Source organism: Mesocricetus auratus, unplaced genomic scaffold, assembly GCF_017639785.1.
Source record: "Mesocricetus auratus isolate SY011 unplaced genomic scaffold, BCM_Maur_2.0 Super-Scaffold_100006, whole genome shotgun sequence".
Taxonomy (NCBI): Eukaryota; Metazoa; Chordata; class Mammalia; order Rodentia; family Cricetidae; genus Mesocricetus; species Mesocricetus auratus.
In genome coordinates, this window is record NW_024429190.1 from 59353894 (window position 1) to 59377922 (window position 24029).

At 36.8% G+C, this 24029-nt stretch overlaps 1 protein-coding gene across 26 annotated transcripts in view; it reads left to right on the forward strand.

Annotated features, from left to right (window-relative positions):
• Adgrl3 (adhesion G protein-coupled receptor L3) overlaps positions 1–24029 on the forward strand; it is a 748011-nt gene that overhangs the window by 600733 nt on the left and 123249 nt on the right. For all 26 annotated transcript variants that reach the window (XM_013112013.3, XM_013112010.3, XM_013112019.3 and 23 more), the window contains 4 exons: positions 553–736; positions 1528–1650; positions 7020–7228; positions 8013–8189. In XM_013112013.3, the coding sequence (XP_012967467.1) occupies positions 553–736; positions 1528–1650; positions 7020–7228; positions 8013–8189 (693 nt within the window). The remainder of the gene's footprint in view (positions 1–552; positions 737–1527; positions 1651–7019; positions 7229–8012; positions 8190–24029) is intronic.

A 24029-nucleotide genomic window follows, 5' to 3' on the forward strand; every position in this document is an offset into this window, starting at 1 on the left:
CTCAGAGTAACTGACAGTATGAATGCTTTGATACCTTCCCCATTCTGACATATTTGTAGCTGACTGGGGGTAGAGGAAGAAGAAAAAGAAAATAAGTGTTTGCTCCCTGAGTCCCTGAACTATAGACTACAAACATCTTTTCACTCTCTTCTGTGGTCAGTATCAGGTCTATGTAGATGGACAGACCAAAACCACTTTCTGTAGAGGATGCAAACATGTTGGTTTAAATTACGTGCCACTAGTTGCTCAGCAAAATGAATTTCATTATGTGATAATAGACTTACTGAAGCTTCTGATGTAGATTCTAAGAAGCAAGTATGACTCTATTTGTTGCCCTTCAAAAGAAGACAACTACAGCTTGTGAAGTCTCAGTGAGGGATTCATAGAAAAATAATGAATGCTTCTGCTGTAGCTTGTCACAGGGGAGGCTGGGACAATAGTCTTCTTACATAAACTACTGCTCCTTGCTTGCTGGGCAACATGTACACCTGGATTTCTGACAGGTATACGGGTACACTAGAGACTTCTGCCATTCTGTTCATCCCCTCACAGGCAATGGTCGAGACAGTTAACAACCTCCTTCAGCCGCAAGCTTTGAATGCCTGGAGAGACCTGACTACAAGTGATCAACTTCGTGCAGCCACCATGTTGCTTGACACTGTGGAGGAGAGTGCTTTCGTGTTAGCTGATAACCTTTTGAAGACTGACATTGTCAGGGAAAATACAGACAATATTCGTAAGTGACCTTTGTTAGGATAGAAGGTCTAGAGACACTCGAATAGCAGGAAAAGGAAAACAAAAACCAAACAAACAGAAAACTGGTGTCCTAGTCATGAGCGATGCTTTGGTTTGGTGGATAGATGGGATAGATGTTATTCTATTTCTCAAATAGCTTTCAGTTTAACAAGATCAGAATTCATGCATGTTAACCTCCTTAGGTAGAATTTTTATGTAGGTATGTATTTCTGTAGATTTTATACTGTTTACCCTTTTGACCCCCTAATGTGAGGGTTACCTGTCTTGAGTTATGTCGCATAATAAACAAATCATTTGAGTGATTATGTTAATGTTTGGAAATTGTATTATCCCTTCCTATAAGTATAAATCTGTTTTTATTGTGGTTTAGCTGTTTCAAATTTTATTAGGTTTGTTGATAGATCAATACTGATGTGACAGCACGTCTCTGGGGTACAAAAGGATTTTTACACAATTCATGGAATATGGATAACATTTTGAAAATTAACTTAAAAGGAAAGACAAATTATAAAGGCATGGATTTGAATTTTAAGTATTAGGCTTGGTTATTGTACATTTGAAATTTCTGTGTGGTTTTTGCACATCTTTACTCATTTTGTAAATAAAATGAAAACACTAACCACACACTTTCATACAAATTGAACAAGTTTAACACGAGAAATCACCAAGAACTCTGAAGCTCTGACTACAGAAAAAGTTTAGTGGTTAAGGAAATTCTTGTAGCTTTGCCAGATTTCTCACAGGACACTGACACCTCTATGTTATGTACAGAATTAGAAGTTGCAAGGTTGAGCACAGAAGGAAACCTAGAAGATCTGAAATTCCCAGAAACCATGGGCCATGGCAGTACTATCCAGCTGTCAGCAAACACTTTAAAGCAAAATGGTCGGAATGGTAAGTTGGAGTTTGTTTTTGTGCTACATGCTGGTGAATTTTTATCCGTTTGCTTACCTTGTGGTTTGGAGTTTTAAATCCGTCATGCAGTATTTCTTTACTCCTTCTTTCTCTGCGCCATCATCTTTCTCAGCAGTTTCCTCTTCCTCATACCTACTGGACCACGAATATAACAATGACACATTGTGTAAAATTCTCTGTTAGATTCTATCACTGCTTTCTTGTCAGAAATTTGAACATGAGGAAAATTCTGAACCCCCCAAACACAAATATTCAGCCAAGTCCCTCCCTTTCAGTAGTAGCTGACATTGAGTTTGCAAATTTATGTGATGAAAATTTTGGTGGGGTTTTTCCTTGTAATTGTTCAAAGTTGTATAAGCTTTTGTGTTTTCTCTGGGCTTTCATAAGTGTACTTTTCCTTTGTAAAACATATAGAAAAGTTAACTTATAGTTAGCCCTTATAGAAGGACTTTGAGGGGAATGGACTAGGATATGTAGGTCAGCTTAAGGAACGGCTCAATCCAATTCACTTAAAGAAAAGCAAATAGAATATATAGGTATCTGCATGGAAAAAGCATATTTGTAGCTTCACAAATATTTTAAAAAATTGATTTCTCACAAAGGCAGGAAAACCCTTGAGCCTTTAAGTGATGCGGAGATGATCTGAGGTTGTGGCAACCCATTCAGAACTGGTGCTTCATATAGAGGAAAATAGCTCTGCAAAAGCTTCCCCTTAATGTTATCAACTGTTTCAATTTTCTGTCATCAGAATATAATGTTGTCAAGGCGCTATAAATCATTTATGAGCTAACCTATAAATCATTACTGTACCACCAACTGGACTAAGGAAATGTTTGAGGTGGCAGTAAGATTGTGGACGATGAAAGCAGGCCCTTGTGTCCACTTCCTAGCTGGGTCAGCAACTTTTGCTCTCCCTCAACAGTAATTCCCACTGAGAAGGGGTCTGTCCCAGGCAGAAGTCCCTCCAGTTCACCTCCAGTAACACTTGGAATGAATCCACATTGCTGAGGGAGGGCTACAGAGTGCCTGTCTGTGCATCCTGTCCGATTCACCCCAATTCACATTTTTTCCACCAGCCTGACCTGTGATCCACGCTAAGTATGTTTTAATTATGTCCATCATACAAAGCACATGTGCTTCTGAGGCAGGCATTTCTGTTCATGCCAGCCTCTCTGTCATCTAATTAAGGGTTCCCTTCATTGAACTCTTCCCAGTGCCTCCAAATCCAGATCTATCCCTCTTTATGTTACTCTTTAAAAAACAAAATAGGCTTTTAAAGGATAATAAGATAAAATAAAATAAAACCAGATAATATAAACCAAACATAACACATAAAAAGAGGACACAACAAACAGAAGGATAGGAGCCTATGAAAAGACACAAGAGACCCACTCATTTGCACACTCAGGAATCTATAGAAACCCTAAAGCAGAAGCCATAATATATATGCAAAGGTCCTGTTGGGTAAAAAAACATGTGTAAACATAAATAAAACATATATACATATAAAAGAGAAAGCATATATAAATAAAAGTTTAAAAATTAGATAAAATTAATGACCAAAAAAAAAAAAAAAAGCTTCTGACATGAAATTCTGAGACAAGGAACATCCAGTGATGCTGTTGAGCTCATTTTCTGTTGGCCATTTAATTGCTTGGTGTGCAGTCTGCACTTAAGAGTAGTTTATTTCACCAGTGAGACTTCCTTGGGAAAAACTAAAATTTCATTTGCAAGTGGTTATTAATTTGAGATGGCTTCCTGCACAAGGATGGAGATTTGTCCACTATTCCTTTCATCTCTAGGACCCCATCTAATGTAGACCAATGTAGGCCCAGTTCATGCTGCCTCAAACTGTGAGTTCATATCAACTTTGCTCATGTTGATTGAGAGGACCTCTAAGTGTCCTCTATCTTCTCTGGCTCTTACACTCTTTCAGCCTCTTCTGTGGGGTTCCCTGCACCCAGAGGGGATGGATGTGATGGTGACATTCCATTTAGGGCCAAAGAGTGTTCTGAGGTCTTCCACTCGCTGCATATTGTGCAGAGGTGGGTCTAGGTATTTGTTCCCATCTGCTGTGGGATGAAGCTTCTCTGATGATGATTGAACAAGTCACCATCATTTGATTCTTAAAAACTAAGTCTTAGTTCTTTACGGAGATTCTTCTGTAAGGTGGAACACTGTTTCTCAGCTCTCACACTTCAGACATACTTATGACAATACTGATTCATAGCAGTTTTTTCTTTCTTGGTTTCATTTTATTTTTTCACTACCTTCCTGCTTATTGTCTTACTCCTTCGAGGCAATAAATTCCTCAGGAACAAGGGCCATGTCTAATGTCATTCTCCTTGGTAAACCATAATACTGTAAATAAGACACGGCACACAAATGAATTTACAAAGATGATATTGAATAATTGTGTAAACTTTCTGAGAGAAGGCTAAAGAAGACATAAATATGTCTATATTGGCCATATCAAGTGGCTTGCTTATTTTATTGATTACCTTGATATGCAATGTTATCTTCTTAAATCCCATTAAGTCCCTTTGGAGTGGATAATTTGAAACAATTATGTGAAACTGCGTGAACTGATAAAACTAGCTGGAATGACAGCATGCCACTGAAGAATTTTGTGGAATTTTAATGACATTAGCTGACTGTGAGCCAGTTACAATAAAAATCACTAATATCCAGAAAAATATGCCTGGATAATACTAAGTGTAGCAAGCATAATAAATTTTATCATAAACCTAGAAGAAAATTTGTTTCTCTACTCTAACAGATAAGTTTTTAGTGAAAATCTATTGTTTTTTATTGGATTCTGGGTCTTCAGAGATATAGGTGAGCTAAGAACCCCTTCTTCCTTCATGGAGTCCTCACTAGGATCTCTTTGTTAGATTATCGAAAAGAGAATGAATTCCCTGAAATGGTATCCTGTCACGTAGCATAAAAATGTCTGGAATGTCTCTGGGTGCAGGAACCCTGCTGTTGCAGCTGCTGACATCTCTACCTTCCCCATCATGGGGTCACTGACCCCTGTCATTGCATCTGATTGGATGTGTTTGACTGGAGTGCCTATAGAACTTGTTTGCATGGCTAGTTGCCAAAACAAGCCTTTGTAAATTTGTGTATAAATTCCTAAGAGTAGGGAATTTCATAAATATGTAAGTACAGTTGAGGTATAAGAGAGACATAGTCACAATTCTTTAAACCACCGTCCCCCTACACACTCACGCTCACACACACACACACACACACACACACACACACACACTTCTCATTAGACCCAGTTTTCTCTCTGCATTCTTCAAATGTCAATCCCAAATACCCCCCTTGTCCCTCCACAAGCCCCACCCCCACCCCCCACCCCCCAGCCCAGTCCCCACATTATTCCCCAGGGAGGGTGAGGCTCTCCTTGGGGGAGGATCTCCAGAGTCTGTCATTTCATCCAGGGCAGGACCTAGGCCCTTCCCCATGTGTCCAGGCTAAGAGAGCATTCCTCCATGTGGAATGGGCTCCCAAAGGTCATTTGTATGCCATGATGAACACTAATCTACTACCCAATGCCCCAGAGATTTCTGAGGCCTCCTCAGTGACACTACATTCATGGAGTCTGGATCAGTCCCCTGTTGGCCTCTTAGCCATCAGTCTGGGGTTCAAGAGCTCCCCCTTGTCCAGTCAGGTGTCTCTGTGGGTTTCAACACCACGGTCTTGAACCCTTCGCTGACCTCCATTTCTGGCACTGGATTCCAGGGGGTCAGTTCAGTGTTTATCTGTGAGTATCTGTCTCTGTTTCCATTAGTCAGTGGATGAAGGTTCTAGGACATTAGTCATCAACCTTATCATCAGGTAGGGGCTATTAATGTAGTCTCTTTGAGGAGAGAGCTGACACTAGTGAGATTTCCAAAGATCTACAAGTATAACACCAAATGGAAAACTAAGTAATAGTGGTGCACACTTTTAATCCCAGCATTGAGACAGAGACACGGGAATCTCTGTGAGTTGGAGGTCAGCCTGGTCTACAAAGTGAGTTCCCAGACAGCCAAAGCTACACAGAGAAACCTTGTGTGGAAAAACATAACAAAAAGACAGTCCCATTGCTATATAATTACAACACAATGAACTACATACACTGAATAGTTGAAGAAACCTGACAGTTATGGTTACCTCTAAAAATAAAGCATAAAGCAAAAACGATCAGAAACTAAATGTTTCCTATTTATAAATTTCCATGGTGTTTCTCACTTCTCCTTGCTTCTCTTTTCTTTTCTTAATGAAACATCTTTATTATCACTCTATTCATAGACTTCATAAATGCAGAATCACTCAATGTTACCTATTTTCTTTTTGGATTAAGTAATCCAAAAAAATCACTTTGATATTCAGTCATGATTTGCCATTCACTAATATTTTGTGCTGTAGTGACACAGAGTATATTCTATTAATGTGATATATTTATTCATCTATTTGATTTCTTTCAAGAGAGAGGCTGTGATCAATAAAGATTCTATAAAAAAGCCTCATGAAAATTGTTTTCTTTGGGTAAATGTTCTCACTTATCCAGGAAGGATCACTATGTATGCAGTTTTATAAAAAATGTCAAAATCTTTCCAAGTTACTGAAATATTTTATATTCCCATCAGCAGGATATAAGAGTCCAAGTTCAAGGCTGTATAAACATTGTATAAAATAGTACTACAAATGTACTTTTATTTTTTTGTTTCTTTAATTGCTAATAATTCCAACCATCTTCCCATACATAAAATGGTCCTTGTTGCATTCTTCCCTAAAGTGTCCATTAATATCTTTGCATAGTTTAAGGTATATTCTGTCATCATACTGTTGACTGGCATGCATGTTCTTTATATTCATCCTATTTTTCCCTAGTCTATAGTTTGCATATTTGTTTTCTTGATGATATATTTTAATAGTTCAAAATTTTAATTTGATGAAGTTCAGTTTTCCCTTTTATGAATAGTGTTTTGAGGCTATATACATTATTTTATTTTTTCAGAGTATAAAGAGATTATGTTGTATTTTGTTCTGGAACCTTTATGATTCTGGATTCTGGGCCTAGGTCTATGAAACACCTTGAATTCAGCTTCAATTATACAGTGCTTAACATTCAGTGTTTGAAGAAGTGATATATAATGACCTTAACAGAATTCAACTCCCCTTTCCTCATCAGTGACTTGGTCCTTTGGTACCAAGCAAATAAATGTTTGACTTTATGTCTGTGAGTTCGTATTATACAGCTTTGATAACTGTGTAGTCAGAATTACAATCTCTAGTCAAGTGTAGAAACTAATCATTTTCTTCAAATTTCTAATTCTCATTTGTATTTATTTTAGGAGAGATTAGAGTAGCCTTTGTCCTGTATAACAACTTGGGTCCTTATTTGTCTACGGAGAATGCTAGTATGAAGTTGGGCACCGAAGCCATGTCCACAAATCACTCTGTTATCGTCAATTCCCCAGTTATTACAGCAGCAATAAATAAGGAGTTCAGTAATAAAGTTTACTTGGCTGATCCTGTGGTATTTACTGTTAAACATATCAAGGTAAGAAAATGACATGTCATGTTTCATTTTCTACATTATTTTTTGTTATAGAATGCATATTAAATGTGTTAATTTTCTTTTAATATCTGTCTATTATCTGACATATCATTTATATCCATATACTATATGTACATATCATATAGTATATCATTAAAGGTATATTCATGATTGTTTTCAGAAATATTCATAAATATGCCAGAAAAAACAAAATGTCTCTATATGAAATGATACATTAATTTTCTACATAGTAACATTATTGCATCTAGATGTAATATACAAGATGTAATACTATATACTTAAATATGTACCACACAGTTCTTAAAAGAGCTTGTGATGCACTAAATTGAACTGGACAGCAGCACTTCATATGCTATTATAAGCAGTCAATTCTGTGTCTGAAGATGTATTTTTGTACATGTACAAGTCTGGAAGTTGTAAATGTTATAAAGATGTATAAACATCATCCTCTTAGAAGTGTTTTCCAACAGTTGGCTTCTTTACTTTGAAATTTAAAAACCAATATATCTCTAAAGCATTGCTAGTAACATCATTTTGGTATCAGCCGTTTTGAAAAATAGTAATCTCACTTCTAATCACAGAGAACAAATGCCAGATATTCAATTTCGTTTCAAATTGATGAGGGTCACTAAATATGAAAATACTGAACACACCTCTGTAAGGATTACAACATAGCATGTGGTTGTGCTGTGGGTAAAGAAAGTGCCTACTTCATTTGCTCGATCGTAAAATAGTTATTGCCTTTATTGATCTTTTTCTACCATAGCAGTCAGAAGAAAATTTCAACCCTAACTGTTCATTTTGGAGCTATTCCAAGCGCACAATGACAGGTTATTGGTCAACACAAGGCTGTCGACTCCTGACAACAAACAAGACACATACTACATGCTCCTGTAACCACCTCACTAATTTTGCAGTATTGATGGCACATGTGGAAGTTAAGGTAAGAAACAGCATAAAGCAGGAATGTTCTAGCATGCAATCAAGCGGCTAACTCTATTCCAGAATTTTTCCCCTAGTAATTCTAGCCTGGAACTCTGTCATCCATGCCACATCCTTTTGAATGATTCAAGTCACTGCTTCTTTCTTTTTCCATTGTCAACATAAAGCCTAAAATCAAAGTTTCTCAATAGATTTCCCTCTAGTCTCCCTGCTTTCAATTAGACAAATAAATGCTTTCCGGTAACCTCATGAACAGGGTAAATGGGACTGGGTTAGTGGAAGCTGGAATTGGATACATTGAACACTAAAGAACTATCCATAGGTTAAGTACTGTCAAACTGATTTCTGGAAAAACAACAGGTAAGTATGACATATAGAACCTAGTGGTATGGAGGAGTTATCATGTTGTAATACAGTGGAATGGATATACCAGTCTGAGTAAGAGTTTAGGTAGTTGACAATTTTCACAGTTGAAAACTGGCTAAGTTGGCTACATCTGATTATTTCTGGAATGAAGGATTTTGCACATTAGAGGACTGAGAAGAGAACATGAGTTTTCAGTAGAAGAGAAGGCTGAGTGGGCTTTGAGGTATCTTTTAACATAGAAGAACTATCAAGGGTTGACCTATATTATAGTTTGTATCCAGAAGTCCTATATCAACTAATTTAGAGGCTGGAGATCTCTGCTTTTTTTAAGCAAGATACTAGAAATCCTGGTGTCTTGTTTCTCTCAAAAACTTGACCAGGGCCAATATCTGATCTGATTCTACTTGTGGATTATAATCAATAATTATAGGAATATAAGACCTACCATATGTGATTTAAGTGAATAAAAATTCAAAAATAGGTAGTTTTCTGAGAAAATATACCTTGGGGGGAAAATACATAGAGTTTAGTTTATGAACTAAATATAATAAAACCTCTGTTACTTATATTAAAGTTATTAATTTCATATAAATCACCTTATATATAATACTTGCTTTTAATGTTTTGAAGTTTTTGTTTACTTTTATATAATCTATCTTTTGCCGGTATGTATGTCTATGTATCATATGTGTGCAGTACCCACAGAGACCAGAAGATGTCCTAAGATCCTTTAAAAGTGGAGTTATAGACACTTCTTAGTTAGGATTTGGGTGCTGGGAATTGAACCTTGGAATTGTCTGGAAGAGCTGTAGGTACTCTTATCCCCTGAGTCATGTCTCTAGCCCTACAGTATATAATCTTGTATAGTTAACATGGTATTTTTTGTTAGAGTGTGATATGAATTATGTCAACATTTAATCCTTTGTTTTCATAGCATATCAAATTATAGGTCCCCAGTCTTATTTTATAATACACATGGGATGTTTTAAAGGACTGATACTTAGAACTTCAATTGACTTTGGCAATAACTGAATGTTTTATTCATAAATTTTCATAAAATTTTCCTATTATATAAATAATGTTACTTATAATGCAACTTTAAGAATTGACAGATGATACATTTTAAGGGAAATTACTTTATAAGTTGAATACAATTTGAAAGAATACATATTTTAACTGTTCAATGGAGGACATCTTTGGTGGTATATAATATATTAAAGAACAAGATAATAATTTTTTGTAGAGGAAGAAGAGACAAATAGTTGCATCAGAGTGAGGAAGAGATTAGAATGAAGTCTTTTGTAGTGTTCTATGAAAAAAATGGAATATATAAAGTTAGAAAAAATACTAGATTGAGGTGGTAGGTTGTAAGATTTCTGTTAAGAAATTAAGGAATTCTCTGGGAAAGTTGTGAAGGATATCTCAATTAGATATGGCATATAAGCAAAATGACAAAGATATTAAATAAAATGTTTGAAATGGTATGAAAAATTTAAAATTACTGCATCATTTATACAACATAGTTCTACAGCAACTGGAGGTGAAGATTTCAGTAGGGTTGTGGCTAAGTTCAACAAGCTTAAAATAGGCTAGGACTGGAATCTGAGCACACAGCCACATATAGCATGGCCTACATGTCTCTGTATTTACAAGCAATACATAAATCTGGGAAACACAGAACACATACTGATTTCCAAAATTTAGCTATACTCATGAACTCTGGATCTGGACAGCTGGGGAGTCTGCATGAGACCAAACTAGGCCCTCTGCATGTGGGAGAAAGTTATGTGGCTTGGTAAGTTTGTGGGGTCCCTGGAAGTGAGTGAGACCAGGATCTGTCCCTGGTGCATGAGTTGGCTTTTTTGAGCCCATTCCATATGGTGGGATTCCTTGCTCAATCTTGATGCAATGGGGAGTGGCTGGGTCCTGCCTCAAATTGATATGTCTTTTTGACTCCCCATGGGAGCCCTTGCTCTATTTGAGGAGTAGATGGGGATGAGAGTAGGTGGGCAGGAGGTGGTAGGCAGTAGGAGGAAGAGAGGGAGGGAGAATTGTAATTGGTATGTAAAATGAATAATTAAAAAAATCATATGCCATTAAAATTTTAGCTGTAATGACAATGGGGGAACACAAATCTTAACTTAGAATTCCTACATTTACCAGAGTTCTTTTTTTACAATGTGGGGTGCACCATGCAGTGGCACACAGTTAGAGGTCTTCTTTACCAGTTATAAGAATGAGAATGCCACTAGGGTGCTCTTTACAGTGTTTCAGAGTACACGTGTAGAATGAGTCTCTAAGCACTTTAGCCATTACTACCTTTCTAGAAACTGATGGCAGTGGAATACTTTGCATTTTGCATAGATGATTCCTGATACCATAAGAGTGACAAATGTGGAACCTGTTAGAAGTCTACAAAGTGGCACATAGTTCAGCAAAGAAAGTCTGTCGCCATGGCAGGTGTGAGGAAAATTTGTATTTCAGCTGGATGTAGCAAATAAAAACACATATAAAGCTTATTATCTCAGTTCTGATTCTAATAGATGAATTAGCAATGAGAATTTACATGCTTGTGAATTTTCACCTCTATGACATCAGTAAGAGTGAAACAGCTAGGAATGTTCAACACATTCTAGAAATTGAAAACTGGCAGAGGATTTGTCTACCTTATGCCAATGCTGCAAGCAATTTCCTGCTGCATGGATTTTGTTTTGTTTGGGGGGATTATAATTTATACAAAGTGGTACAGGTATCCTTGAAGAAGACTGCATCTATGTCTAGCTGTCAACATACAAATGAAATTACTTTTGCTGTTTCACCACAGTTAAGATTCTGGTCTTCAAGGGATTTTAAGACCTCTTTTGTGAAAGCATTTCAAACTTATTGAGTTCACCAAGATTGGCCTCATTGACAAATGATAGATTTAATTCTGGGATGTGTTAGTCAAGCTCTTGGATCCTACATTTCAACCAGTCAAGACATTAAACTCTGAAAAATGAACCAACTTTAGGCAACAGCAAAATATCATTTTGGAGGGGGCCTCAGTTAATTTCTAAACAGCCCTTCATCAATCCATTTTAAAAGGATCATGACTGTGACCACTATTGTGTGTCAACAAGAGACAAAATAAATGGAAATCGATACTTTCCGTTAGCGATCACTCACACAGACTACTTCACATGCGTCTTGTATTGCAGTCTCGAGTGATTACCAACAGTCAGCTCAACTTTGATCTCGGAACATGAGTTTGGCACTTTCATGATTAAAGAAGAACAGGAAATACTGGGCCTTGTCATCACTAGAATCTGGAATTGAAATGCTTTAGCAAGGTTGTGTTATACTTCTGTTTGAAACAGAACAATAATTTATTCACGCACAATGAGAGTTACAGCAACCAGTTAGAACAGATATATTTATATAGATACTTGTTGCCCTCTTTTTAACTCTACAGTAAATCCATGTAAAAGGGGGGATATTATGTTAGATAATTTGACAATTTGAGAAAGAAAAGAAGAATTGTCAGGATATCTTGAACCTGCTGACATGGAATGTTGGCATCTGTTTTCACCGTAGGAGTCTACCTGAGCACTGAACTGCCCTTGTCTGTGTCTGTCTATCTGCCTGCCTACCTGCCTGCTTGCCTGTGTTCTTATCTGTCTGTTTGAGTTCTGTCTATTGGTTTGGTCTGATGAATTCTCCCTACTGTTAACAACATTTGTTTTTTGTCATCCTCCCCATATACACACATTTTGAGGGTCTTAGTAAAATAATCATAATGAAGTTGTTGACAAAACTTCTAATGTACATCAGGTTCTCTATAAATGTAAGTTCCTGTTTCCCATTTATTCCATGTGTTACCCAATTCCAGTGATTATGTTTGAAATTGCAGGCCCTTGAGGCTTTACATCTTTGAGGAGATGGGCATGAGAAGAAGGGTAAGGAACTGAAGCCTTGGTGATGGTGGTGATACTTATGATTATTGAGGCCTACCCTTTTGTTTAGAGATGTAGAGGAAGGTGATGGATCTGAGCCTACTTGGCCAGAGAGGGTTTAACAAAGAAATGTTAGAAGAGTATAATACGGTTAGCTAGGTTATGGGTAGAAAATGAGTTGGCGATATTCTTGCAACACTTTCTTCACTTGGCCTGCCTATAGTACTCATAAGTTTCTCTCTTCAGCATCTGGATTCACTTAGCTTCCTCTGCTGGTTGGTCCTCATCTGCGTACCCTCTCATCCTCACTTGTGTCAAAAGTTTGCTGAATCGTTGCTTTTCTCCCTAGATGATCTCATGTATTCTTATGGTTTTAAACATCAGTTAACAATTCCTAGATTTCAGTCTTCATTTCTAGACTAATAGATTTAGCCAGTGATGTGACATAAGTACAGACATTCATTGATTTGTGTTATAATTAAATCCCAATGCTGTCACTGTGAGGTCAAATGCCTTAAGTCAAAAGTGGATTCAATACATGGAACATACTAAATTTTTAAACTCAGCATCATTTAGTTTAAATGTTCTTAGTACACATATATTATGCTGAGCTGCACAAAATAACCTATACAAAGCCTATTTTAGAGTGATATAGAGACTGTCATATGATATATTGAATACTGTAAAATGGAAAGATTACATATGACCAGGAGACAGAGGTGAGCATTTTGAAGATGTGGTGGGATTTGTATGAATACAAAACACAGTGATCAAACACTGATTGCAATAAAGTGCATGGTGAAGTATAGGTTGATTACTCTTGTGATGCCATGGCTGATAGTGATACGTAGCTTACTACTACCACTACTCAGCACTTTATACTACATGTTGGATCATTCTTATAATACATGTTAGACTAAGGAAATGCTGAAGTTCAAATCTGTAGGGTGGTTTTTATCAACAAATTTCTGGTTTTGCATCATCATATTCAAAATATTCTAGGTCAAGTCATTATCAGTCAAACTATCATAAACTAGATGCAATCTGTAATTTATGTGATGAGAATAATTTTCCCATAGAATCTTTTCCATCTTGTTAAATGATTTCTTTGCTTTGCCAGGTGCCCCATCCTTCACTACACACCCTCTTTAATTTCCTTATTTTTACTGCTCCTGTATATTAGTCTTGTTAACACACTCTGGACAAGAGAGAGCCTGATCTCACCTCCTTCATTTTGCCCTCCTTCTTCCAGCCCTGGGATCACCTCACTGAGTTTTTGCCAGGATCCCTTCTCTACTCTCTCCTCTCTTTGTCCCACCCAGTTATATTCTCAGAATAGTTACTAAAGGGATACTTCAATACTGTCAATTAGACCACATCACTGCTCAGATTTATTCTCAAAAAATCAATTTTGTAAATCCTTTAAAACTCAGCCTAAGACTCCTTACCATAGTAAATGCAAGCCCACGAATGCTGGCTTCCATTAGCAACTTGTAGCTCTTAACTGTTTTTCCCTATGGTTTACATTGTGTGGGGTTCCCAAACCCAGCAGGTATACTGTATTCACTGAGGAAAGCTTAGTTCCTTCCACCCCACACAGTCATTAGGCTTAAGTTTACAGTAACCTTCTCAGTGAGATCTTCCTTGTGCTCTGTGTTTAAAATTTCACATCACCCTTTGTGCACCAAATACAATTGGGAATAAAACAAACCAGGCCCTTTGGGTCAAGGAATTTGCAGTTCATCAAATGGGAGCTGTAGTAAAGTCTCAAGTTTGATGCTGAGAAAGATTTTTAGATATGTCAACTTAGGCATACAACAGAATGAAGGGAATACCTCTAACTTCATAGTTCAACTGTGGTAAGAAAATTAAATATGAACACTGAAAATTTTGTTTGTTTTTGCTACCATTCTTTTTCTATAAACTAGAAGGTAATGGACTAAGGTAGATTTTGTTTTATTTAAATTTTTAAACTTGTCCTATTCTGATTATCTGTTCTAAATTCATGACTTACCACCAAGAATCTTAATAACAGTGAGCAACCATTTTTCAGTGAGCTAGCCTTTAAAACTCAAATAAGATAGTATAAAAGTAAATAGATTTTAAATTAGATATACTAATGGGCAATACATATTATTAATGGTTATTAAGTTGATTAAATACATAGAAATCACAAACAATAGCACTTGAACTAGTTATATTTCTGCTGGAGAAAATTTTTATAAAGAAATACTTATCTATTACTAGATTTATATGTGCTCTACGAAAAGTGACACTGGAACCTCAGAGTCTATAAATAAGCATCAGTGTTCTTACGAAATACTGAGGACTTTCTTTTTCTCCCAGTCGTAAGTAGTCATAATCATAAAGTGATTTGTTGCTATTTTCATAATATGTTTTCTTCTCTTGCTTGCATATTTTACAAGTTTATAATTTGACATTGCACAAGAATTAGGAAAAACTATTTTTTAAACATTACTTCTCTTATAGGGAAAACAAATTTAAGGTTTTTTTTTAATTGCTTCTAAAATACTGAAACCTACAAAAATCGTAATCTTAATTTGAAAAAAGTTAACACTTCAAGCAAAATAGTAAAAATATCTTAAAATCTTTTTGTTTCATTTTTCATGTGTGTATACATCTGACAGATTAACCATACTCTGCCTCTTTTTTAATTTGGAATTTTTTTAATACTCTCAAATAATTCTTTGAGAATTCATACATGCTTCCAATGTATTTTGACCTTGTTTGCCCAATGTTCTTTTCTCTAACTCCTCTCAGTCCTCTATGACACTCCCCAACATCACGTTCTCATTTTTATGTAGCCCACTGAGTCTAACGTGCTGTCAATATACTCTATAAAAATACAAGGCTATCAACTAGATCATAGTCAACCTGCCAGTGGTCAAATCCTTAAAAAATTGCTGTCCTGCTGATCCGAACAGGGGAGAGCTCTTGTACCCCAGACCAACAGCTGGGAGGCCAGCATGGGACCCATCCAGGCCCTCTGAATGTGAGAGTCAATGAGGAGGCCTGGGCTACCTGTGGGGTCCTGAGCAGTGGATCAGTGTTTATCCATCGAATACTAACAGACATCATGTGTCCACAACACAAAGAGAGTTGCTCTCTCTGCCTGGACTCTTAGGGAAGTGCCTGGACCCTACCCTGAATGAAATGATAGACTCTAGATATCCCCTATGCGGAAGGAATGGGCAATAGGGTGGGAGGATGGGGGGGATCGTGGGGGGATGCAGGAGGAGGGGAGGGAGAGGGAACTGGGATTGACATGTAAAACAAGCTATTTAAAATTTTTTTTAAATTGCTGTCCTTCCTGAGTAGCCATCTGCTATCAATAGCTCCCCAACTATGAGTGGAAGCCTGTATGTCCCTTCTCTTTTCATGCTGAAACTTTGATTAATTTGATCTTGTTCAAGTCTTAGGCAAGCAAACTCAGTCACTATAAGCTTGTGACCACAGTGGTTCTGCGATGTCTAGAAGATGTTGCTTCCCTCTGGTCTTTCCCAACCTTTAGCTCCTACTTTTTTTCTGGCCCCTGCATCTGTGATACAGATACAGTGTGTGAGGACATGGTATGACATACACATATATTCTTTGTAGCTGAACACTCCACAGACTTTTCTTCTCTGCTCTTTTTATCAGTTATGAATTTCTACACAAACCTCAGCAGTCGGCACTTAAGAGTCTTCTCTGACGATGTTAAATGAATAATGCTGGTGTCGTGAGGAACTTTTCTTTGATTAGGCACCACACTTTATCAACTGCTGTTCATAACAGTTGGCAATAGTAATTTACATCTAAAATGTCTCTCATCTACTTGTAACTTTCACAAATTGCTACCCCACGTTGGCAACGCAGCTTGGAATCTCACTGGTTTTATTGTTTACAAAAATATTTAATTGTCTCTTGTTTAGATACAAAAATAATCATTAGAGACTATAATTTTTACAGAACAGAAATAGGATTTATAGTATATTAGTCAGTTTGGAGGCCTGGGCAGTCTATGGGGCCTCTGGTAGTGGAACAGTATTTATCCCTAGTGTACGAATGTACGTTGGGAGCCCATTCCTCATAGAGATATACTCTCTCAGCCTAGACACATGGGGGAGGGCCTAGGCCCTGCCCCAAATGATGTAACAGACCTTGAAAATCTCCCATGGAAGGCCTCATCCTTTCTATGGAGTAGAAGAGGGATGGGATGGGGTCGGTGGGGGGCATGGGAGGATGGGAGGGAGAGGGAACTGGGATTGATATATAAAATAAGATTGTTTCTAATTTAAATATAAAAAAGAAAAAAGACTTCTCCCTTAAATTTAAAAGTGAAAAAATCAAAAAAGAAATCAATTCAAATGTAGAATCACAATTAGTAGAGGTTGGGAAGGATAGAAGCATAAGCTAATCAGTTTCAAACTAAATGTTTTAACATTGATACTGTGGTTTTTGTACAGAAGCACAGCAAATACTTTAGAATATATTCTGATAAATAATTTTTTTAAGGTTGAGAAATAATACAGTCTGTATAGTTTCCTATCAGTTCATCTTGACATTTGTTTTTATCATCTGCAAAATATTTTATGTTCTTTAATTTTATTACTGCATGCATTCTTCATTTTACCCTGATACTAATGCTAACACTGATCCCATAGTCTCAAAAACAAAAACCAAAGAACAAAAACAAAACCAGTGTGCATTCACTCTTAATGTAGTATTAATCCATTTAAAGCATTCACAACCTGGAAGTTTTTAATTACAAATTCATTCTAAAATTTCCATTTTATTTTATTGTTACATTGTGTCATTGTGTATGTGCATGGATGTATGAGCATGCATCCACTAAAACATGTGTGGAAGTTACAGGACAGCCCAAGGTACTAGGATCTCTTCTTTCCCATATGGGTTCATGAGACTGAACCCAGATCTTCATGCTTGGTAAGCCCCATTAAACATGTCACTGTCTGAAACTTTAAATCCCATACCTCAGAATCTGTGTACTAAGCATTAAAAATTGACACATTTTCTAAGCTACAAGAAAATGTAAGGTAGTTTTAAACTATAAGACTCTGCCTACACGATACTTATATTCTAAAAGGATTGTTTTCCTTCTTTAAAGTACACATGGAAAGGTTACTTTATTAGTTTAGGAAGTGTGTTACATTAATGAGAAGTAAAAATGTTCAGTATGTAATGCTCAAAGTTGTACACGCTTACTTCCAAAATTATTTTCCTCACTTACTGGCCTTTGTACAGTATGGCAAAATGAAGGTGGACTTAACGATTGAAAATCAGAGTTTGTATGCAATAGTTAAGTGTGTTTATTTAAGACAAAACACTAGAAAGCTTACAAATTTAATAGTTATAAAATATAAAAGGCTCAGGAAAACAATGGTTTCAAAATGTAAAACTTTGTATAACCAATTACAATATTAACTATATCTTAAAAATTGGCAGTCTTTTATTATTTTGTTTATTTATTTAAATTAGCAACAAGCTTGCTTTGCCTCTCAATCTCAGCTCCCTCTCCCTCCCCTCTTCTCCCGCCCCCACACTCCCCTAGCCCCCTACTGAATCCCCACTCAATTCCCCAGGGAGGGTGAGATAATTCATGGGGATATCCAGAGTCGGTCATTTTGTTCAGGGCAGGGCCTAGACCTTTTCCCAAGAGTCTGGGCTGACAGCATCCCTCATTGTGGGAGGGGCACCCAAAGTTCATTTATATGATAGGGATACATACTGATCTACTGTCCAATGCCCCATAGATTGGCCAGGCCTCCTCGATGACAACCACGTTCAGGGGGTCTGGATAAGTCCCATGCTGGCTTCACAGCCATCAGTCGGGGGTTCAAGAGTTCCCCCTTGTTCAGGTCAGCACTTTCTGTTGGTTTCACCAGCCTGGTCTTGACCTCCCTGCTCATCATTCCTCCCTCTCTGTCACTGGGTTCCAGGCGAACAGTTTAATGTTAGCTGTGAATGTCTGCCTCTGCTTCCATCAGTCACTGGATGGAAGTTCTAGGATGGCATATAAGGTAGTCATGAAACTCATTATCAGGAATGGTCATTTATTGTAGTCTCTTCCCTATTGCTTCGCTTGCCAGTTGGTGTCATCCTTGTAGATCTTTGGTAATCTCACCAGTGCCAGATCTTTCCTCAAACGTACAATGGCGCCCTCTACTACGGTATCTCTCATCCTTCTCTCCTCTATTCTTCCCCCGACTTATCCTTCCTCCTCTCCTCTTCGTCTTCTCTCCTTTACCCAGCTCCCTTTCCCCTCCCCGCATGCTCCTAATCTGCTCAGGTGGCTCATTCCCCTTCTCTGGGGTACCATGCATATCTCTCCTAGGGTCCTTCCTGTTTTGCAGACTTTCTGTCAGTGGGATTGTAGGCTGGCACTTCCCTGATCCATGCCTAAAATCCATACATGAGTGAGTACATACCATGTTTCTATTTTTGTGACTGGGTTACCTCTTTCAGGATGGTTTCTTCTAGTGCCATCCACTTGCCTGCAAATTTCAAGATTCCATTGATTTTTTTCTACTGAATAGTACTCCATTGTGTAAATGTACCACATTTTTTCCATCCACTCTTCAGTTGAGGGACATCTAGGTTGCTTCCAGGTTCTGGCTATCACAAATAATGCTGCTATGACATAGTGGAACAGATCTCCTTGTTGTATGAATGTGCATCTTTTGGTTATATGCCTAAGAGTGGAATTGCTGGGTCTTGTGGTAGATTGATTCCCATTTTCCTGAGGAATCTCCATACTGATTTCCAAAGTGGCTGTACGAGTTGGCACTCCCACCAACAGTAGAGGAGTGTTCCCCTCTCTCCACATCCTCTCCAGCATAAATTGTCATTGGTGTTTTTGATTTTAGTCATTCTGACAGGAGTGAGATGGTATCTCAGAGTTGTTTTGATTTGCATTTCCCTGAGGCTAAGGATGTTGATCACTTTCTCAAGTGTCTCTCAGCCATTTTATATTCCTCTATTGAAAATTTTTTATTTAGTTCTGTACCCCACTTTTTAATTGGATCCTTTGGTGTTTTGAAGACTTGCTTCTTGAGTTCTGTATAAATTTTGGAGATCAGCCCTCTGTCAGGTATGGGGTTAGTAAATATCTTTTCCCATTCTGTGGGCTGCCTTTTTGTCCTGTTGGCTGTGTCCTTTGCCTTACAGAAACTTCTCAGTTTCAGGAGGTCCCATTTGTTAATTGTCGATCTCAGTATCTGTGCTACTAGTGTTATATTCAGGAAGCCTTCTCCTGTACCAATTTTTTCAAGGGTACCTCCCACTTTCTCTTCTAAGCGGCTCAGTATGGCTGGATTTATGTTGAGGTCTTTGATCCATTTGGACTTAAATTTTGTTCATGGCGATAGACATGGATCTGTCTGCAATCTTCTACATGCCAATATCCAGTTATGCCACCACCATTTGTTGAAGATACTTTCTTTTTTCCATTGTACAATTGTATCTTCTTTATCAAAAATCAAGTGTTGGTATGTGTGTGGGCTATTATCAGGGTTTTCGATCGATTCCATTGTCAGTCTTTTAGAGCAAAGACTTAGGCGTGATTTTTCTTGTTGCTTCCTTTATGACTTTGTTAGAAATTAAAAAATATTTATTAGATAGTACACTGAGGTTTTGTCAACACTGAGTGTCTTACTATGTATCAGATTAGTTAGGAACAATGAGTCCAAGGTACATTGTTCTGTATTCTTCTGTAGTTCTGGCAGTGGAGAAAAGACTCACAGTTTACTGCTATCAGTGGAGCATGTAGGAGCCACATGTTCCTGAAATAATTTCCTTTAGAGATGTAGTATTAAGGATGATAGTCAATGCAATATGGAATACAATGTATTTATTTACCAGAGAAAGAAAGAGAGAATCACAGAAGCTGGAAATCAGAAGCGTGGCCAGCTTCCAAAAGAGGAGGTCCTTTTTCCTTTAGCTTCCTGTGCTAATTTCCTTATCCCCTCCCTCATGGGCTGGTAGCTTTGTGGGGCTCACTCCTACAGAGTATTGATTTTTCAGGGCTCTTTCTTCCTCATGCAACTGCAGACTTATGTCACATTTGGGATTAGGAGAACACATTAAAATTTCTAATTATTCTATTATTTTCACCACAATATTTTACAAGCCCCTTACAGAAAAGTTGATAAATCATAAATCATTTTTCTTATTTAAATTCAAATTTTGTCACATATGTACAGTTTTATTTTATATATATATTATAATGCATGCTTATTTTTGCTGTGTTATTAGATTTTCCAAGTGAATGACAGATATCATAACAATCCATTCCTAAATACTTGACAAATATGTCTAAATTTTTTTCTGCCAAAAAGATGCTTGCATTAGGGCAATTCTATTATCCACTGTATAATTCATCTATAGAATATCCTCATCTTTCCAGTATTGGTTTTTGCTTCAGTTTTTCCTGAGGAGGAACTACTCAAGTACTACACTTTATCTTCACCTACCTTACCTCTTTGACCTACTTAAGTCTTCATACTTGATGTTGCCAGGCCTGCAAATGTCATTTGATAAAGTTCAACTCTTGTGTCTGGTTGAATGTTTCAAAGTCAAAATTGCTCAAGACCCTGCTTCTTGGCAATATGTCCATAATGAAGATACTGAAGCATAGTAGACATTAGTTCATTCAGAGGCTTTCCTACTAATTAGTAATAATATGATTCATAGCATGATTGAAGTTACAGTACATGAGACTATTGCACTTTTTTCATTAAGAGGAATCTATGAAAATAGTTTTAGAAACATTCTTTTAAAGATGTATTGTCTTTTATTTGTTCTCCAAATGCTTGATTTCAGTCTTTGTGACCAAAAAGGCTTTGACTCTGTCTCCTAATATTGAAAAGTAATCATCAAAATCATCATTTTGTAAAAGAAAAACTAAACATGTAAAGTAACAAGGGAAGTTGCTGCATTATGTAAGAAGAAGGCTTAGCCAGTTGGTGATGTGGTGAGGAAGTCCTGATGTCCAAGGGTATTTGTTTAAAGAATCGGAGATAGATGGAATTTTAGTAATATGAAATGAAGTTGGATTGTTTGGGGAGTGTTTTTGCTCCAGACACACACACACACACACACACACACACACACACACACTCAGATCTCACACCTTGCTTGCTCTCCAACCCTAGGTTAAGTAGCAACAACATTTTTAATTAGAAATGACCTTTCTTCTTATACACAGGGAGTGGAAATTTAGACCCTTAAGCAACAACTTTCAGTCTTTATCATCTTACATTTATAAGCATGACTGAAGTGACAGCTAGTGGTACCCTTACAATTCTATTGAGAAGCACTATCTAAGAGAAAACAGGTAGCCATGGAGATTCTAATAGGTAGGGGATCAAGTGGGAGCTTAGTATGATTCCAGCTGCCAGTAATAAAAGGAAGCCCAGGCCTTCTGTAGTGCCAACTTTAAAGTAATTATTCTATGGAATCTCAACAACAACATTGTCAATACAGTTTATTGTATTTCAAATTTATGATTAATGGAAATAGGAACAAGAGTTAAAAGTAAGAATGCACAAGGTCAAGATTCTTGGTCTTCAGGTAAATGACTCTAGTAATCTATGGCAAGTCAAGTTGAGCATTCCTCTTCCTATTATCTACTGATTCAGTGATACAAACAAAATTTTCTTCGAAGATTCTCCTAGGAAAATTTTTTAGTTATCAAATAGCAAAATATACAAAGACTTTGTTGACATTAATTAATATGTTTTCTTAAATGATCAGTTAGTGATTCACTTTTTACCAATTCTCTATTCCTTCCTTATTCTCCATTAGTTTTTGATTCTGGAAGGAGCCACCTATCAAGGCTTAGATACTTAACTGAGTTTCTAAGGAGATACATACCCAGGTCTATTCACATTGCTTTCCCAGGAAAAAATGTTGAGATCAGAACTTTTGCTTAGCTTGAGAAGAACAGATTAGTTCTATTCATAATGACATTGTGGAAGTATATACTTGAGGCAAGATGTTAGCACAACTACAAATGACTTGCAAATTCACCAAATGTTGGATACATCAACACTGAGAATCCCTTTGAGGTCAGCACCATGAAATTTAAGTGCAGTTATAAATCAATACTTAGAGTAAATAACCCCTTTTCATCGCATCTCTATTTTTAGTAGGAACTAGTTGAAGTGTTTTCTAACTGCACTCAATTTGTTCCAGATCACAGAAGTTTGCTTTATTTAGCATGGAGACCATTCACTGATTATTTATTGCTTCTTCTGACCTGTTTTCTTTCTCCTGTGTCTGGCAAATACAGGGCTAGAACTAGCCACTACTCAACTTTAGAGGAATTAGAAAACCTCTCCAGAATGGTTATGTATATGGCTTTCTATTCTCTGCACCTAAGACAATTGCATAAATTATATTTCAAAAGCATTTGAGCAAAACATATCTGAATTAAGCCATATTATCTAGCCCGTTTCCTATAGTTCAAGGTAATGTCAAATTATTCTGCATATTATTATAGTGCAACTATTACTTTTGAAGGATTTATTGTGAGCTATGTGCTGCCTGGAAAGTCCATGGGACCTTTAAGATTATTTTTTAGTGACTCAGTTACAGATTGTAAAACTGGGGATAATTTGTCCTCAAGATTATTATCTGGAAGCCTCCATTCTACATAAAATATGATAAATTTATTCATGAGAATGGACAAAGGGAAGCATGGTAATTATTACTTTTCTTTTCTCTGAAATTACTATGGCTTAAGGAAACTAAATGAATAATGGAATGTGTGTACATGTGTGTGCACATGTTTATATTTTACATTGTTTGAATCAATACCTGACACATAGCAGCCATGCAAGAAATATTCTTATAATATATTTACTGATATTTGGTAGATAATCCTTTGGTTTTGTGCAGGCTTCTAACACCTAAGTTGAAAACTTACTATTTCTTTCATTCATAATCCAGTTTGTTTTTAATTTAAATATTTTCTTCTTTTTGATACTTTTTATGGGAACAATTAATTAGCTCTATTAGACACATAATGATAATAATAATTAGTTCTTCTTGCGTTTGTCAACCACTCCTGAGTATGAGGATACCTTGAAGTGTGGTTTATATATCCAATGTCACTTCATTGAAGAAAACAATTTTTTTTTCATAAGCTATCACTTACAGATGACTTCTTGGTTAGGGGTGAATGTTTGTCCTCACTTCCCCTTCTCCTTATTGGAATCATGTTTGTTTGTTTTGTTGTGTGTTTAAGAAAAAGAAAGAATATAAAGTTAATTAGATAGGGTGAAGAGAGAGGATCTATGAAGAGTTTAGGGGAAAATATGATCAAAATACTGTCTGAAAGTCTACAAACACTCATGGTTTGAATGTACTGCCATCCACACTGAATATTAACATATGTTCGACCACTATTGGGAATAATACTTTTAAAGTCTTAATTTTACCTTGTATAGTAAACATGCTGCGTTTTTAGTAACAAAATGAAAAATTCTTCAGTAACGTTACTTCTATCTTTCTACCAACAT